The sequence below is a fragment of the Trachypithecus francoisi genome, unplaced genomic scaffold (genome assembly GCF_009764315.1).
Source record: "Trachypithecus francoisi isolate TF-2019V2 unplaced genomic scaffold, Tfra_2.0 Lachesis_group10, whole genome shotgun sequence".
NCBI classification, from domain to species: Eukaryota; Metazoa; Chordata; class Mammalia; order Primates; family Cercopithecidae; genus Trachypithecus; species Trachypithecus francoisi.
In genome coordinates, this window is record NW_022681455.1 from 72,203,554 (window position 1) to 72,223,541 (window position 19,988).

The following is a 19,988-nucleotide window of genomic DNA, read 5'->3' on the forward strand; positions in this document are numbered from 1 at the left end:
CATCTGACAAAGGGCTAATATCCAGAATCTACAAAGAACTCAAACAAATATACAAGAAAAAAACAAACAACCCATCAAAAAGTGGGGAAAGGATATGAACAGACATTTCTCAAAAGAAGACATCCATACAGCCAACAGACACATGAAAAAATGCTCATCATCACTCGCCATCAGAGAAATGCAAATCAAAACTACAATGAGATACCATCTCACACCAGTTAGAATGGCAATCATTAAGAAGTCAGGAAACAACAGGTGTTGGAGAGGATGTGGAGAAATAGGAACACTTTTACACTGTTGGTGGGATTGTAAACTAGTTCAACCATTATGGAAAACAGTATGGCGATTCCTCAAGGATCTAGAACTAGATGTACCATATGACCCAGCCATCCCACTACTGGGTATATACCCAAAGGATTATAAATTACTCTACTACAAAGACACATGCACACGTATGTTTATTGCGGCACTATTCACAATAGCAAAGACTTGGAATCAACCCAAATGTCCATCTGTGACAGACTGGATTAAGAAAATGTGGCACATATACACCATGGAATACTATGCAGCCATCAAAAGGATGAGTTTGCATCCTTTGTAGGGACATGGATGCAGCTGGAAACCATCATTCTTAGCAAACTATCACAAGAAGAAAACCAAACACCGCATGTTCTCACTCGTAGGTGGGAACTGAACAATGAGATCACTTGGACTCGGGAAGGGGAACATCACACACTGGGGCCTATCATGGGGAGGGGGGAGGAGGGAGGGATTGCATTGGGGAGTTATACATGATATAAACGTCATGCACATGTACCTAGAACTTAAGTATAATAAAAAAAAAAAAAAAAAAAAAAAAAAAAAAAAAAAAAAGCATTTTTCATTAAGCCCAAATGAGAACATCATTTGGTTTTGTGTTCAGTAAACATGTTTAAATGACCCTTTTGCTCAATGGGGCCAACTGTCTCTATAGACAATATATTCAGGAAAGATGAACTAAAGGTCTTTGTCTTCTCAGTCCACTGGGGTGAAAGCCTCATACAACATGCCTGGCATGTATCACACAGACATTTAGAAGTTTACTTAAATATTCAACACATCAATAGATCACTCCAGGGAGAAAGAAAGGAAGGAAGTATATCTCTCCAGGAAGGAAAGAAATGATACTTGGCCAACTTACACCCATGATTCATTTTGTATTGGAAGGAAAAAGATTAAACAAGTCAGAACAAATCAGCAGATAGACTGATGGGTTGGAATCCTAGCTCTGAAGCTTAATAGATATGTAATTCTGAGCCGTAGATTACTCTAGCAGCAAAACATGACTATTTATAGGATTATTTAAGTGGTTAAATGAGATAATCTATGGAAAACATTTAGCAGAGCATCTGACACATAGCAGAAGCTCTATAATTGTTAGCTTAATGAAAGTATTACATTGGAAACTTTCTTATCAACTAAAGAAAATTTAAATCCCAGATTCCATTACAGACAATATAACTGAAAAGATATTAACCAACTCCATTGTAGTAGCCCAATGACCAAAAACTAGAGTGTGTATGAATGGAGTGACTTCTACTCAAAAACCCTGAGACAAGTCCTCTCTTGAGACAGATTTCCCATTCCCCTCCCAAAATGCTGAAGAGAAAGGGTCAGGGTCATTGAGTAGCAGTGTGGGCATTACAGGAAAAGCATCAGAAAGTCAAAAATATCTGAGTATGGCCTTCTTGCTTATATGACTACAAAAGTCATAAGATGAAAGGACTTCTTAGGACATTTAGATTATGTAGTGGCCTTCAGGAAGAAATATACCTAAACCATGAAAAAAAAAAGAAAAATAGCAATCTTATCTGAAAAAATGTTTCAGAGAAAAAAGATTCTCTAGCTTTTATCAGTATAGCATGCCAATGTGTACCATCCCTGTCAGCAAATACTTCTGTATAACCATCTTAAATTCCTCACACTATTCTTTCAGGATCTTTACCTCCTATTCCCAGTCAAAAGAGGAAACAACAATTGACATCTATTGTGATACTTTGCTATGCTAATGTTAAAGAATAATTGCCTTGCCTTAGTCTTCCGCTAACCAACTTAAATTGGTGCCCTTAAATGTCAAACATAACAAAGTGTGTCCAAATATATTCAACTCTATCCAGTAAGGAGTATATATGTAAACAAATACTGCTTAAAACATTTGGCAAAATTTGCACACCATGTTCATAGCAGCAATATTCACAAAAGGTAGATGCAGCCCAAATATCCACTGATGAATGGAGATAAACAAAATGTGAAGCAGGGCGCCATGGCACATGCCCGTAGTCCCAGCTACTCAGGAGGCTGAGGCAAGAGGATCATTTGAGCCTAGGATTATGAGGCCAACCTGGGTAACACAGTAAGAACCCCATCTTAAAAGATACGTGGTGCATACATACAGTGGAATATTATTCAACCATAAGTAGAAAGGGCATTCTGACACATGCTACAACATGGATCAACCTTGAGGACATTTACTGTGTGAAATAATCCAGGCACAACAAGACAAGTACTGAAAGAGTCCTCTCAAGTAAGGTAGTTAATCAGAAGGAATTCTGTCTCCAATTCCTAGAGACAGAAAATAGAATGGTGGTTTCCAGGAGTAGAGGGAAGGAGGAAATGGGGAGTTATTGCTTAATGAGTACAGAACTTCAGTTTCACAAATTCTAAAGATGGATGGTGGTGATGGTAGCACAACAAGGTGAATGTACTTAATGCCACTAAAATGTGCACTCAAAAAATGGTTAAAATGGTAAATATGTATACTTTAGTACAACTTTTTAAAAGAAAATAAATAATTGATAATATACTTATTACCAATATATATACGTGTGTATGTATATATATATATATATATTTTTGCCATAACTCGGTAAGTACAGTAAAAAATTTCAGAAAGATTTAAGACATGACATTCCTGAAATGTGGGACCAAAAATGATGGATAAGCAGTATTTCAAAAGTTAATTCCATAATTATCAATAGTTCTCTAGGTCTCTTAACTTCAAATTCATCAAAAGAATTCTAAGGTTTTTTACTTAAAAGTTATTTTTCTCTTTCTAAAAAGATTTATGAAAAGCTGTCTTTAAAAGATGCCAAATCTTACAAAGGCATTGGCAATTCTGAACTATAAAGCAGATGGTTATTAACTTTGTACTGCAATAAATTATTCATTTTTGAAAAATAGTGGCAGAAATCCCCATCACACCTTCTTCGGTGGTCTCCTCTCCAGCTAAGGGAATGCTGAAGCCATCCTCATACTCCGCAGTCACATTGACCAAATACAGGGTCTCTGGCTTCAGGTTGCTGAGAACAACACTGGTGCTCGATGCTGGCTCCACCACAGTGACCTCATCATCCCCAGTTGCTTCCTTGTAGGTGATGTGATATGAAAAAACATTTTCTCCAGCTGGAGACCAGTTGGTTTTGAAACCATAAGAAGTCACTTCTGAAAAACGAAGATCCTTTGGAGGGACGTAAGCTATTTAAAAAAAAAAAAAAAAAAAAGTTAAAAATGTTTGAATCTGTAAAACAAAACCATAACCAATATTTAAATGTTTATAAAATGGGTTATATTAATTTGGGAGAATGGTGCTCATTGAGACCACTGTACTGAGTACCTCATCTACATTTGACCATTGAGAGAAAGCCCATCCCCCAACTTACAACCCAACAAGAGATCTTGATTATTCACCTTGAGTATCCATAATACTAACTCCTGCTATTTAAATGAGTGATTAAATTTGAATGTGAATTTTGAGATTCTTAAAGCAGTAGCAATAGAATGGCCTTGCCCACAACTGGAATATTTAAACCATAGCAGACTTAAAATGAACCATCCACATTTTCCCATTCATCCCTGGTACTTGGATATTAACCTTTGGTGGTTTGCAGACAAATATTTCAAAGTAAAAATTAAGGAATTTTTCCCAACAACAAAATGTTTATTAAACGAAGCAGTTATTAAACTAAATCACAGAAAGAGACAATGTTTAACACATACAGTATATCCTCAGGGGGCACACAATCAAAATGGAGAAATGAGACAATGCAACATTATTAACAACCATAAAAAAAAAAAAAAAGCTGGAAGGTCTTGGGGGCTAATGCCTATAATCTCAGCACTTTGGGAGAATGAGGTGGGTGGATCACCTGAGGTCAGGAGTTCAAGACCAGATTGGTCAACATGATGAAACCCCGTCTTTACCAAAAAAAAAAAAAATAGAAAAATTAGCTAGGCAAGGTGACACACTCCTGTAGTTCCAGCTACTGGGGAGGCTGAGGTGCAAGAATTGCTTGAACTGGGGAGGCAGATATCGCAATGAGCATAGATTGCACCACCGCACTCCAGCCTGGGTGACAGAGTGAGACCCTGTCTCAAAAAAAAAAAAAAAAAAAAAGCAGTACATAGGAAAGCCAACTGATGAATGTGATAGCATGCTAGTGTTAAGACAGTTACAGTTGAGGAAGGCTTCATAAAAAGGATGGGACTTTTTTATTATTTTTATACTTTGAGTTCTGCGGTACATGTGCAGAACGTGCAGGTTTGTTACATAGGTATAAACGTGCCATGGTGGTTTGCTGCATCCATCAACTGGTCATCTACATTAGGTATTCTAGTAATGCCATCCCTCCCCAGCCCTCCCGACAGGTCCTGGTGTGTGATGCCCCCACCCCCATGTCCATGTGTTCTTATTGTTCAACTCCCACATATGAGTGAGAACATGCAGTGTTCGGTTTTCTGTTCCTGTATTAGTTTGCTGAGAATGATGGTTTCTAGCTTCATCCATGTCCCTGAAAAGGACATTAAACTCAAGGGATGGGACTTTTAATTAATCATTGAAAAGTAGATCAGGCAAACGAAGAAAATTCCAGATGTGACAAACGATGCCCAAAATGATCCAGGAAATGCATAAAAAGAATCCAAAGGTGCAGGACTATATTCTCATCACCTTTGAGTTGAAGGACCCAGCTCAGTATCCAGCACATAGTGAACACCCCATACTTGGGACTTAGATTCTAAATGACACATACATATGACAAAACTTGTTCCTAAACCTGCTTGAGGATCTAGGAACAGAAATATCTCGTGACTCTTATGAGTAAACGGCTTTTTCACCAACTAAAATATGATCCATACCCAGGAGAAGGTCATATCTCAGAGCTAAGTAAACTAAGTTCAATAGTTTTCAATAACGTAGAAAAGTTACTTTTTCTTGTCTATAAAAAGAATTGAAGAAGCACATAATCCACAATTTTAGAAACCAAAATGCTTTGTTCATGAAGAAATAACTTTTACTCTCAAAGTCTACTAACCTTTCTTCTTTATAGCTGCCAATTCTTGCTCAATTCTAAGGCAGATAGACTGTGTGAGTTCAAAAGATATCCTCTGAAAAGCATCAAAATCTTCCACTGTGAACACATGGGTCTCTGCGGGAGGAGAGGCAATAGCTTCTAATTCTGAGCGAACAGCATCCTTCACACCAACTGCGAAGATTTCAACATCTGAATTCCTTAGTTTTATCGCAGGATCTCTGAAAGCATCTGATGATTTCCCATCCGTGATAAGAATCATGACCTTTGGCACATTGCTTCTTGATCCCTTGCTAGGCACAAATATTTTCTCTCTGACATAAGTCATTGCTTTGCCAGTATTTGTAGATCCTCCTCTGTAAGGGAAGGTGTTTATTGCTTCAATTATATCTTCCACTTTGGTGAATTTTTTCAAACTGAACTCAGTATGAGGATCCCGGCTATATTGGACAAGACTAATCTGGACCCTATTTGGTGAAATTTCAAAACTTTTTACGAGAACTTCCAAGAAGGCTCTAACTTTAACAAAGTTTGCAATCCCAATGCTATAGGAGCCATCAACCAAAAACACAATATCGGCTTTTATATCCACACCACGTGAGCATTCTGTAAAGAGAAAAAAGTACATTAAACTTCAATACATATTCATCATTAAAATATACATATCTAGCTTTCTTAGTATGCATGCTTCTTAAAAAAAAATCTACTGCAAATATTTCATTCAAAACTAAGTCCTAACAAGTAAGGCATTCTGTCAGACAGACCTTCACATATTCCAAACACATGATGCACACATTAACTCACCCACTTGTACTTTCATTGGCTGAGTCTTCTCCATTATTGAGATGGGTTCACTGGATGTCATTCCCTTCATGGCAGAAACACTGATCTGGTATTCTGTGTCTGCTGAGAGGTCACGAACACTGAGTGTGGTTGTCTGAGGCCCCACACTCAGAGCGTGCTGTCGGCTTCCTGCTGTCATTGGTGTGAGGATGACTTTGTAGCCAGTCACTGGACTAGGAGATGGATTCCAACTTAGCTTAACGTATTTTGAAGAGACTTCCATGGCAATCAAATTTGAAGGAGGCTCAACAACTAAAAAGTTACAAGCAGACAGTGATTAATAACAGTGAGATGTAACCTTATTAATTTGGTCTTTAGGTTTGGACCTTCAAATCTCCTTATTCAAATTAATCCTGAATACATTGAAAAGAGTTGCCCAATACCCTCCTCAGTCTCCAATTTCACATGTCCCTATCAAACCAAAAGTGGCTCAACACTTGGCTTTTAGTCTAATTGCTGAGAAGTTAATGGAATAAGAAAGTATTTGGAAGAAATTAATGTTGGGACACCTCAGGCCTAATTCTTCTCTGAAACCAAGATTTCCATTCTGGTTTTGGTATTCACTCATTGTCTTCATTCTCAAGTACCAAAGTAGGCACTTGATAAATATTTGTTAAATCAATGCTTCATTCAATTCTTTATGGAATTTTTCTCTCTTAATGACATCACAAAAGTGGAATCTTTAAAAGATGCTTTATAATATGCCAAGAAAGATAAAATTTTTGCAAACTATGCATCCAACAAAGGTCTAATATCCAGCATCTATAAGGAACATAAATTTACAAGAAAACAACACACAGCCCCATTAAAAAGTGGGCAAAGGACATAAACAGACACTTTTCAAAAGAAGACATCCATGTGGTCATTTAAGAATTTAGTAGTTCTTAAATGACAAGTTCTTATAATTTTAAACAATTTTATTTTCACTAGTTTCAGGGTAAGAAAAAAAGTTCAACTATGTTCACAGTGCCACCAAACAGAGGGGAAACAATGACTTATAACATGCATATTCACACACACATGTCAATCCTCTAAAAAATGGTGATCCTTACTCAACATAGAACATAGTCATGCATTTGACTGTTAATATAAAGTATTTTAATATATTTCAGACGAAATCAAAATTCTGGATTTGCCAATGGAATCAACTTCCCAGAAGACACAGTTCTATTTTTTACAAATCAACCTGCAAGAAGTGTGTGTAAAAAGGCCCAAATTTACACATCACCTCCTCAAAAAAAAAAATCAGATGTAGCACACAAAAATGATGTTTATATTGAATAGGCAAAAGCTGGAAGCGTTTCTCTTGAAACCCAGCACAAGATGAGGTTGCCCTCTCTCACCACTCCTGTTCAATATAGAATTGGAAGTTCTGGCCAGAGCAATCAAGCAAGAAAAAGAAATAAAAAGCAACCGAATATAAAGAAAGGAAGTCAAACTACCCCTGTTTGCAGATGACATAATTGCTCTAGAAAACTGCATAGTTTCAGCCCAAAAGCTTATTAAGCTGATAAACAACTTTAGCAGAGTCTCAGGATATAAAATCAATGTGCAAAAATTGCTAGCATTCCTATACACAACAACAGTCAAGTTGAGAGCCAAATCAGGAACGAACTCCCATTCACAATGGGAGTTGTGAATAATAGAATAAAATACCTAGGAATACAGCCAACTAGTTAGGTGAAAGATCTCTACAAGAGGAACTACAAACCACTGCTCAAAGAAATCAGAGATGACAATGGAAAACATTCCATGCTCATAAACAGAAACAACCAATATCATTAAAATGGCCATACTGCCAAAAGCAATCTAGAGATTGACCGCTATTCCTAATAAACTACCATTGAGATTCTTCACAGAACTGGAAACAAGTATTTTAAATTTCATATGGAACAAAAAAGAATCTGAATATCTGAGGCAATCCTAAGCAGAAAGAACAAAGCTGGAGGTGTGATGCTATCTGACTTCAAACTATATTACAGGGCTGTGGTAACCAAAACAGCGTAGTACTGGTAAAGAAACAGACACCTAGACCAATGGTACAGAATAGAGAATCCAGAAGTAAGACTGAACACCTACAACCATCTGATCTTCAACAACCCTGACAAAAATAAGCAATGGGGACAGGACTCCCTATTCAATAAATTGTGCCCAGATAACTGGTTAGCCATATGCAGAAGATTGAATCTGGACCCCTTCCTTACACTATATAAAAAAATTAACTCAAGATGGACTAAAGACTTAAATGTAAGACCCAAAACTGTAAAAATCCTGGAAAACAACTAGGCAATACCATTCAGGACATAGATTTCATGACAAAGATGCCAAAAGCAATTGCAACGAAAACAAAAATTGACAAATGGGATCTAATTAAACTAAAGAGTTTCTGCACAGCAAAAGAAACTCAAAAGAAACTACCAACAGAGTAAACAGACAACATACAAAATGGGAGAAAATTTTTGCAAACTATGCATCCAACAAAGGTCTAATATCCAGCATCTATAAGGAACATAAATTTACAAGAAAACAACACACAGCCCCATTAAAAAGTGGGCAAAGGACATAAACAGACACTTTTCAAAAGAAGACATCCATGTGGTCAACAATAATACAAAAAAAAGTTCAACATCTCTGATTATTAGAGAAACGCAAATCAAAACCACAATGAGACACCATCTCACACCAGTCAGAATGGCTACTATTAAAAAGTCAAAAAATAACAAATGCTGGTGAGGTACTGGAGAAAAAGGAATGCCTACATACTGTTGGTAGGAGTGTAAATTAGTTCAACCATTGTGGAAGACAGTGCAGCAATTCCTCAAAGAATTAAGAACAGAAACACCATTTGACCCAGCAATCCCATTACTGGGTGTATACCCAAGGAATATAAATCATCCTATTATAAAGATACATGCACACGTATATCCACTGCAGCACTATTCACAATATCAAAGACTTGGAATTAACATAAAACCCCATGGGGGGGGGGGGGCGGAGCAAGATGGCCGAATAGGAACAGCTCCAGTCTCCAACTCCCAGCGCGAGTAACACAGAAGACCGGTGATTTCTGCATTTTCAACTGAGGTACTGGGGTCATCTCTCTAGGGAGTGCCGGACAATCGGTGCTGGTCAGCTGCTGCAGCCTGACCAGCGTGAGCTGAAGCAGGGCGAGGCATCGCCTCACCTGGAAGCGCAAGGGGGAAGGAAATCCGTTTTCCTAGCCAGGGGAACTGAGACACATAACACCTGGAAAATCGCGTAACTCCCACCCCAATACTGCGCTTTAAGGAAACAGGCACACCAGGAGAATATATCCCACACCTGGCCGGGAGGGTCCCAGGCCCACGGAGCCTCCCTCACTGCTAACACAGCCGTCTGCGGCGATCTATCCGCAAGGTAGCAGCGAGGCTGGGGGAGGGGCGCCCGCCATTGCTGAGGCTTAAGTAGGTAAACAAAGCCGCTGGGAAGCTCGAACTGGGTGGAGCTCACAGCAGCTCAAGGAAACCTGCCTGTCTCTGTAGACTCCACCTCTGGGGACAGCCCACAGCTGAGGTCCAATAGGGAAAGCAGCGGGGGCGGTGCAGAGGCGAACGACTCTGTCTGACAGCTTTGGGGAGAGCCGTGGATCTCCCAACGCAGAGGTTGAGATCCGAGAACGGACAGACTGCCTGCTCAGGTGGTCCCTGACCCCTGAGTAGCCTAGCTGGGAGACATCCCCCACTAGGGGCAGTCTGACACCCCACACCTCACAGGGTGGAGTCATCCCTGAGAGGAAACTTCCAAAGGAAGAATCAGACAGGTACACTCGCTGCTCAGCAATATTCTATCTTTAGCAACCTCTGCTGCTGATACCCAGGCAAACAGGGTCTGGAGTGGACCTCAAGCAATCTCCAACAGACCAACAGACAGTCCTTCTGACTGTCAGACGGAAAACTATCAAACAGGAAGGACACCTATACCAAAACCCCATCAGTACGTCACCATCATCAAAGACCAGAGACAGATAAAACCACAAAGATGGGGAAAAAGCAGGGCAGAAAAGCTGGAAATTCAAAAAATAAGAGCACATCTCCCCCTGCAAAGGAGCGCAGCCCATCGCCAGCAACGGATCAAAGCTGGTCAGAGAAGGACTTTGACGAGATGAGAGAAGAAGGCTTCAGTCCATCAAACTTCTCAGAGCTAAAGGAGGAATTACGTACCCAGCAAAAAGAAACTAAAAATCTTGAAAAAAAAGTGGAAGAATTGACAGCTAGACTAATTAATGCAGAGAAGATCATAAACGAAATGACAGAGATGAAAACCATGACACGAGAAATACGTGACAAATGCACAAGCTTCAGTAACCGACTCGATCAACTGGAAGAAAGAGTATCAGCGATTGAGGATCAAATGAATGAAATGAAGCGAGAAGAGAAAACCAAAAGAAAAAAGAAGAAAAAGAAATGAACAAAGCCTGCAAGAAGTATGGGATTATGTAAAAAGACCAAATCTACGTCTGATTGGGGTGCCTGAAAGTGAGGGGGAAAATGGAACCAAGTTGGAAAACACTCTTCAGGATATCATCCAGGAGAACTTCCCCAACCTAGTAGGGCAGGCCAACATTCAAATTCAGGAAATACAGAGAACGCCACAAAGATACTCCTCCAGAAGAGCAACTCCAAGACACATAATTGCCAGATTCACCAAAGTTGAAATGAAGGAAAAAATCTTAAGGGCAGCCAGAGAGAAAGGTCGGGTTACCCACAAAGGGAAGCCCATCAGACTAACAGCAGATCTCTCGGCAGAAACTCTACGAGCCAGAAGAGAGTGGGGGCCAATATTCAACGTTCTTAAAGAAAAGAATTTTCAACCCAGAATTTCATATCCAGCCAAACTAAGTTTCATAAGTGAAGGAGAAATAAAATCGTTTACAGATAAGCAAATGCTTAGAGATTTTGTCACCACCAGGCCTGCCTTACAAGAGACCCTGAAGGAAGCCCTAAACATGGAAAGGAACAACCGGTACCAGCCATTGCAAAAACATGCCAAAATGTAAAGACCATCGAGGCTAGGAAGAAACTGCATCAACTAATGAGCAAAATAACCAGTTAATATCATAATGACAGGATCAAGTTCACACATAACAATATTAACCTTAAATGTAAATGGACTAAATGCTCCAATTCAAAGACACAGACTGGCAAACTGGATAAAGAGTCAAGACCCATCAGTCTGCTGTATTCAGGAGACCCATCTCACATGCAGAGACATACATAGGCTCAAAATAAAGGGATGGAGAAAGATCTACCAAGCAAATGGAGAACAAAAAAAAGCAGGGGTTGCAATCCTAGTCTCTGATAAAACAGACTTTAAACCATCAAAGATCAAAAGAGACAAAGAAGGCCATTACATAGTGGTAAAGGGATCAATTCAACAGGAAGAGCTAACTCTCCTAAATATCTATGCACCCAATACAGGAGCACCCAGATTCATAAAGCAAGTCCTTAGAGACCTACAAAGAGACTTAGACTCCCATACAATAATAATGGGAGATTTCAACACTCCACTGTCAACATTAGACAGATCAACGAGACAGAAAGTTAACAAGGATATCCAGGAATTGAACTCATCTCTGCACCAAGCGGACCTAATAGACATCTATAGAACTCTCCACCCCAAATCAACAGAATATACATTCTTCTCAGCACCACATCGCACTTATTCCAAAATTGACCACATAATTGGAAGTAAAGCACTCCTCAGCAAATGTACAAGAACAGAAATTATAACAAACTGTCTCTCAGACCACAGTGCAATCAAACTAGAACTCAGGACTAAGAAACTCAATCAAAACCGCTCAACTACATGGAAACTGAATAACCTGCTCCTGAATGACTACTGGGTACATAACGAAATGAAAGCAGAAATAAAGATGTTCTTTGAAACCAATGAGAACAAAGATACAACATACCAGAATCTCTGGGACACATTTAAAGCAGTGTGTAGAGGGAAATTTATAGCACTAAATGCCCACAAGAGAAAGCAGGAAAGATCTAAAATTGACACTTTAACATCACAATTAAAAGAACTAGAGAGGCAAGAGCAAACACATTCAAAAGCTAGCAGAAGGCAAGAAATAACTAAGATCAGAGCAGAACTGAAGGAGATAGAGTCACAAAAAACCCTCCAAAAAATCAATGAATCCAGGAGTTGGTTTTTTGAAAAGATCAACAAAATTGACAGACCGCTAGCAAGACTAATAAAGAAGAAAAGAGAGAGGAATCAAATAGACGCAATAAAAAATGATAAAGGGGATATCACCACCGACCCCACAGAAATACAAACTACCATCAGAGAATACTATAAATGCCTCTACGCAAATCAACTAGAAAATCTAGAAGAAATGGATAATTTCCTGGACACTTACACTCTCCCAAGACTGAACCAGGAAGAAGTTGAATCCCTGAATAGACCAATAACAGGCTCTGAAATTGAGGCAACAATTAATAGCCTACCCACCAAAAAAAGTCCAGGACCAGATGGATTCACAGCTGAATTCTACCAGAGGTACAAGGAGGAGCTGGTACCATTCCTTCTGAAACTATTCCAATCAATAGAAAAAGAGGGAATCCTCCCTAACTCATTTGATGAGGCCAACATCATCCTGATACCAAAGCCTGGCAGAGACACAACAAAAAAAGAATTTTAGACCAATATCCCTGATGAACATCGATGCAAAAATTCTCAATAAAATACTGGCAAACCGGATTCAGCAGCACATCAAAAAGCTTATCCACCATGATCAAGTGGGCTTCATCCCTGGGATGCAAGGCTGGTTCAACATTCACAAATCAATAAACGTAATCCAGCATATAAACAGAACCAAAGACAAGAACCACATGATTATCTCAATAGATGCAGAAAAGGCTTTTGACAAAATTCAACAGCCCTTTATGCTAAAAACGCTCAATAAATTCGGTATTGATGGAACGTACCTCAAAATAATAAGAGCTATTTACGACAAACCCACAGCTAATATCATACTGAATGGGCAAAAACTGGAAAAATTCCCTTTGAAAACTGGCACAAGACAGGGATGCCCTCTCTCACCACTCCTATTCAACATAGTGTTGGAAGTTCTGGCTAGGGCAATCAGGCAAGAGAAAGAAATCAAGGGTATCCAGTTAGGAAAAGAAGAAGTCAAATTGTCCCTGTTTGCAGATGACATGATTGTATATTTAGAAAACCCCATCGTCTCAGCCCAAAATCTCCTTAAGCTGATAAGCAACTTCAGCAAAGTCTCAGGATACAAAATTAATGTGCAAAAATCACAAGCATTCTTATACACCAGTAACAGACAAGCAGAGAGCCAAATCAGGAATGAACTTCCATTCACAATTGCTTCAAAGAGAATAAAATACCTAGGAATCCAGCTTACAAGGGATGTCAAGGACCTCTTCAAGGAGAACTACAAACCACTGCTCAGTGAAATCAAAGAGGACACAAACAAATGGAAGAACATACCATGCTCATGGATAGGAAGAATCAATATCGTGAAAATGGCCATACTGCCCAAGGTGATTTATAGATTCAATGCCATCCCCATCAAGCTACCAATGAGTTTCTTCACAGAATTGGAAAAAACTGCTTTAAAGTTCATATGGAACCAAAAAAGAGCCCGCATTGCCAAGACAATCCTAGGTCAAAAGGACAAAGCTGGAGGCGTCACGCTACCTGACTTCAAACTATACTACAAGGCTACAGTAACCAAAACAGCATGGTACTGGTACCACAACAGAGAAATAGACCAGTGGAACAGAACAGAGTCCTCAGAAATAATACCACACATCTACAGCCATCTGATCTTTGACAAACCTGACAAAAACAAGAAATGGGGAAAGGATTCCCTATTTAATAAATGGTGCTGGGAAAATTGGCTAGCCATAAGTAGAAAGCTGAAACTGGATCCTTTCCTTACCCCTTATACGAAAATTAATTCAAGATGGATTAGAGACTTAAATGTTAGACCTAATACCATAAAAACCCTAGAAGAAAATCTAGGTAGTACCATTCAGGACATAGGCATGGGCAAGGACTTCATGTCTAAAACACCAAAAGCAACGGCAGCAAAAGCCAAAATTGACAAATGGGATCTCATTAAACTAAAGAGCTTTTGCACAGCAAAAGAAACTACCATCAGAGTGAACAGGCAACCTACAGAATGGGAGAAAATTTTTGCAACCTACTCATCTGACAAAGGGCTAATATCCAGAATCTACAAAGAACTCAAACAAATATACAAGAAAAAAACAAACAACCCCATCAAAAAGTGGGGAAAGGATATGAACAGACATTTCTCAAAAGAAGACATCCATACAGCCAACAGACACATGAAAAAATGCTCGTCATCACTGGCCATCAGAGAAATGCAAATCAAAACCACAATGAGATACCATCTCACACCAGTTAGAATGGCAATCATTAAGAAGTCAGGAAACAATAGATGTTGGAGAGGATGTGGAGAAATAGGAACACTTTTACACTGTTGGTGGGATTGTAAACTAGTTCAACCATTATGGAAAACAGTATGGCGATTCCTCAAGGATCTAGAACTAGATGTACCATATGACCCAGCCATCCCACTACTGGGTATATACCCAAAGGATTATAAATTACTCTACTACAAAGACACATGCACACGTATGTTTATTGCGGCACTATTCACAATAGCAAAGACTTGGAATCAACCCAAATGTCCATCTGTGACAGACTGGATTAAGAAAATGTGGCACATATACACCATGGAATACTATGCAGCCATCAAAAAGGATGAGTTTGCATCCTTTGTAGGGACATGGATGCAGCTGGAAACCATCATTCTTAGCAAACTATCACAAGAAGAGAAAACCAAACACCGCATGTTCTCACTCATAGGTGGGAACTGAACAATGAGATCACTTGGACTCGGGAAGGGGAACATCACACACTGGGGCCTATCATGGGGAGGGGGTAGGAGGGAGGGATTGCATTGGGGAGTTATACATGATATAAACGTTATGCACATGTACCCTAGAACTTAAAGTATAATAAAAATAAATAAATAAATAAATAAATAAATAAATAAAAATAAAAAAAATAAAAAAAAAAAAATAAAAAAAAAAAAACATAAAACCCCATCAATGATAGACTGGATAAGGAAAATATGGGACATGTATACCATGGAATACTATACAGCCATGAAAAAGAATAAGACCATGTCCTTTGCAGGGACATGGATAGAACTAGACGCCATTATCCTTAGCAAACTAACACAGGAACAGAAAACCAAATATCACATGTTCTTGCTTATAACTGGGGGCTAAATGATGAGAACACATGGATACATAGAGAGAAACAACACACACATTGGGGCCTATAGGAGGGTTGAAGGTAGGAGGAGGGAGAGTATCAGGAAAAATAACTAATAGGTACTAGGCTTAATACCTGGGTGACAAAATGATCTGTACAACAAACCCCCCTGAAACAAGTTTATCTATGTAACAAACCTGTACATGTACACCTGAACTTAAAAGTTTAAAAAATGAAAATAATTTTGGCCGGGCGCGGTGGCTGTAATCCCAGCACTTTTGGGAGGCTGAGACGGGCGGATCACGAGGTCAGGAGATCGAGACCATCCTGGCTAACACAGTGAAACCCCGTCTCTACTAAAAAATACAAAAAACTAGCCAGGCGTGGTGGCGGGTGCCTGTAGTCCCAGCTACTCGGGAGGCTGAGGCAGGAGAATGGCGTAAACCCGGGAGGCGGAGCTTGCAGTGAGCTGAGATCCCACCGCTGCACTCCAGCCTGGGCGACAGAGCGAGACTCCGTCTCAAAAAAAAAAAAAAGAAAAAAGAAAATAATTTTAAAAATATATATTTAAAAATTATGTTTCAGTAAAAAGTAGTAGGAGGGAAGCCACAGAGATGCCACATGGGAAATTTGGCCAAACCTGAGGGAGACAGAGGCAGTACAGGCTAGTCCAGCAGAAGAGAGAAGCCTCAGGTTAGTCCAGCAGAAGAGAAAAGACACTAAAGAGAAATGTGAACACCTGTGATGCAGCCCCAGCGCCCCCTACACAGGGAAAGTTCCAACAGTGGCAGAGAAAAAGTTTGGCCTACCCTTGCATACATGCAACTGCACCCCAGGAAGAATTAAACTGTTTAAAAGATTGAGTAAAGAGAAGTAATCAGAGAAAACTGGAGGTGAATGAGATGGATTTTATAATAATACAAAGCAAAAAGGTTAGACATTAGACAGTAAAACAAAGGAACAGATTGAGAGTCCATGAAGTAATGAGAAGTTTTGAGACAGAATTAGGACCAATGAACATTTTGACAAAATGTTCAGAGATCGGAGATTAAAGAGTTTGTACGATTGAAGATGTCACTATTTAGAATTTATGTTTAATCACTTAAAGATTCTCAGGCTGAGAGGAGAACAATGATGGAAAAATATAAAGGCTTTAGGTTGTTATTTTTAATGTTCAAAAGGATGCTTTTGAAATGTCTCTTCTTTCTCCCATGTATTTAGAAGTAATAACTAATAGAAATGGGAGAATTTTCTAATGGAAGGATCACATTGACTGACCTTTGAAATATTCTTAAAAGCTTTCAAAACATTACACAGAGCATAATGATAGAAAACCCTTGTTCTTGGCCAGTTAACAGAAACATTTTTATTATTTTAAGTTGCAAATGTCTTTCCAGCCCATCAACGTTTAAATCAGAGTGCAAGATAATTAAAGCAAGTACCATAATAGCATAGACAGACATTCAATGTACACAAAAGAGTCTTAAAGAAAAGAGTAAATCATAACTTGTCATTCCCAAAAAAATTTTTAAGAACTTTGCAATGATACATTTTATTGAATGTTCTACTGGAAAGAAAAACAATGCAAATGGTATCAACAAATTGAGTTGCTAAAAAACAATGCAAATGGAGTATACAATTGGAGAATCACTGGAAGAAACATTTAAGTATGTCTACTTCTAAGATAACTATAAAACTATAAATACTCAAACAATGGAAAAGACTAACACATGGAGAATACTACACAGTCTACTCACCTTCTTCTCCACTAACCAATTCACCAAGTTGTTCATCAACACCTGAGCACACCTGGGAGATGATCTCATTCTGAATATCCACAATTGCATCAAAGTTGGCCACATTGAAAACATGGTTCAGTGAAGGTGTGGAGGCAATTTGTTTGAGTTCTTTTGCATCTGCAGCTTTAATGCCTTTGAAACAGAAGGATAAGGACATATTGAAATGGGAAATGTGCCAATTGACTTGAAGGAGTTCTTCGTTTTCTCTGTCTTTCACAACTGAAGACATATTCAAATCGTTATTAAGTCATAAGCCAGATTGCTTTGCTTCATAACGAATGTGCAACTGTGCAGATGACAAAAACATTTTGTAATTTGGCATAGAGTGGCCAGCCAAAGAGGAAAACAAATGGTTAGTTAAATAGAGTGGGCTTTCATCCCAACCATACCATCACATGTCTTTGCCATCTGTAAAGATAATACTTTTTTCTTCCAGAGTCCTGAATAAGCTGGAGCCCTCTGAATTCTTCAAGTATTACATAATATAGGAAACACATAAAAAACACTTAATGATAATACAAGGAGGATCTTTATTAGAATCATTGGCCCAGCATTCTTTGAAAAGCAGAGAGCTGGCAAAGAATGTGAATACCACCTTCCTAAATACATATGCTAAGGGAGTTATATAAGGGAAATAGATAAGCAGAATTTTTACTTAAAGAGAATTTAAGTCTTTAATATTACACTATAAAAATGCAGTAAACACTTCTAATAGCATCCTTCCTTAAGGAATCAATATTTCATCTTCCTAAACATTAAGTATACTGCAGGAGTTGTAAAATGGAAATAATTAACTGAACTTAACCTACCCAAGGAGAAAACTTCAACTCCAACATTACGAAGCTCTCTTGCTGGAATTTCCACTTCATCCTGGGATTTTCCATCCGTAATAATAATTGCCACTTTAGGAAAGCCAACTCTTGCCCCAGCAGATTCCGTGAAAGTATTTTTAACTAAATAATCAATGGCATCCCCTAAAGGGAAAAGAAACATGTTCATTTACTCTGTACTACACAATTTTTCCAAAGTCAAAAACTATGTGAATAATGTCAAAAATATTTAATATGTAATAGGCAATGCGTCATTTCTTTCTGAAACAGACATTTCATTTATTTTTGACTTTAAAGAAATCTGTAGAACATACCTGTCATTGTGTTGCCACCTTTATATGGAATTTTTTTTATTGCAGCAAGAAGCTCATCCCTTTGGTAGTACTGATTTAAGTTAAATTCAGTCCTGGTATCAGAGCTGTACTGAACAACTCCAACTCTTGTCTTCTCTTCCCCAATGTCAAAAGCAGACACAAGAGCAGCAATAAAGTCTAAAATGTACTTGAAATTATTTCTTCCCACACTCCAAGAGCCATCCACAAGGAAAACCAAATCAGTCCAGGCACTGACAGAGCATTCTGTAATACATTTGATATCTTTTTAAATGATGTTTTATTAAATCAGCTCATCAATACATGCTAACATTGCAAGAATGTCGGCTCCTTAAATCATTCTGTTCATTAGAACATATTCACCGATTGTTCTTCACCCACATGCACAAACGAATATACAGTTTTACTAACAACACATAGAAGCATTTTCAATGCCTTTATCAAGATGAATTCGTGGAACTAGATGTCTTTAAATTGCTATATAAGACATTATACAAAAAGAGATAAATAGATCTATAACCTGCTCTCCAGGGGCACAAAGTCCAAGTATTCGCGCTATCAACCTATCCATTTTTATAAACTATACCCTCACTCTTCTTTACAAGTACAAATTTTATAAAACATTTAGGAGTCACACAAAAGAAATACAAGCAAAGGGTTTTTATTCCTTGGTATTTATCAACAAATAAATACAAAATAATTGCTGTACCATTCAAGGAAGTGCAGTTGAGTTAAAGACCTAATTTGTTAAGATTCTATTGCACTTTTCAATATAATTATCTAAAGTTTGTATTAGGGTTAGTCTAGAGGGCTAAGGGAGCCTAACAGAAGTAAAAACAAGCATAAAATTATGCAAAATAGTCAAAATATCTAGTCCTAATTATCGATATGTTTAAATTTGACAATTAAAACCTACTTTTAGTGAACAAAGAGGGTAAACAATTATTTTTATTCAAAAGTTAAAAATTAATGTGGTATTCTGAAATTATCAGAATACAATGATCAGCTTTTATAACTGAATATGTTATCTTTCCTTCTCTCTATGGTAGAGGTCAGGTTGGTTTTATGAAAATCTGTATTTGCAATGCAATACCAAGTGAATTTTCTGAAGATGATTTTGTCCTTGCACTCAGTTGGTAGGTAATAAAAGAAGTATTTGGCTAGGAAGAGAAGGAGAGGGTGCTGGAAAATTTTGCAAGCCAAATACAAGTTGTATTCTTAAATAAGTTTTGCACACTATTTAATAGGTCAGTTCAAGTCTATTAAAAAGTCAATACTTGGCATAATACTTCAATTTAAAATCAATACTAATTGTTGAAAATATTAGCATCTGAAATAACGATAAACAGTGGTCTGGAGGGAATATTTCCAGATAAAGAGACTTTGTGTTTATAATCTTTTTATTGTCATTCTAGGTCATAAATCCAAGTTTTAGAAGGTGACAAAATTAGAAGTCCAAGAAATCCCTTAAGGATCTATCCCCATAAGTCAGACAAAGCAATATAAGACAAA

General features: G+C 38.2%; 1 protein-coding gene across 6 annotated transcripts in view; it reads right to left on the reverse strand.

Annotated features, from left to right (window-relative positions):
- Nucleotides 1-19,988, reverse strand: part of COL12A1 (collagen type XII alpha 1 chain) — a 137,328-nt gene that overhangs the window by 102,962 nt on the left and 14,378 nt on the right. For 4 of the 6 annotated variants that reach the window (XM_033217686.1, XM_033217684.1, XM_033217685.1 and 1 more), the window contains 6 exons: nt 18,459-18,722; nt 18,124-18,288; nt 17,273-17,446; nt 6,150-6,440; nt 5,349-5,951; nt 3,241-3,513 (listed from right to left, as the gene is read on the reverse strand). The exons of the other annotated variants lie outside the window; for them this stretch is intronic. In XM_033217686.1, the coding sequence (XP_033073577.1) occupies nt 3,241-3,513; nt 5,349-5,951; nt 6,150-6,440; nt 17,273-17,446; nt 18,124-18,288; nt 18,459-18,722 (1,770 nt within the window). The remainder of the gene's footprint in view (nt 1-3,240; nt 3,514-5,348; nt 5,952-6,149; nt 6,441-17,272; nt 17,447-18,123; nt 18,289-18,458; nt 18,723-19,988) is intronic. 6 annotated transcript variants of the gene reach the window in all.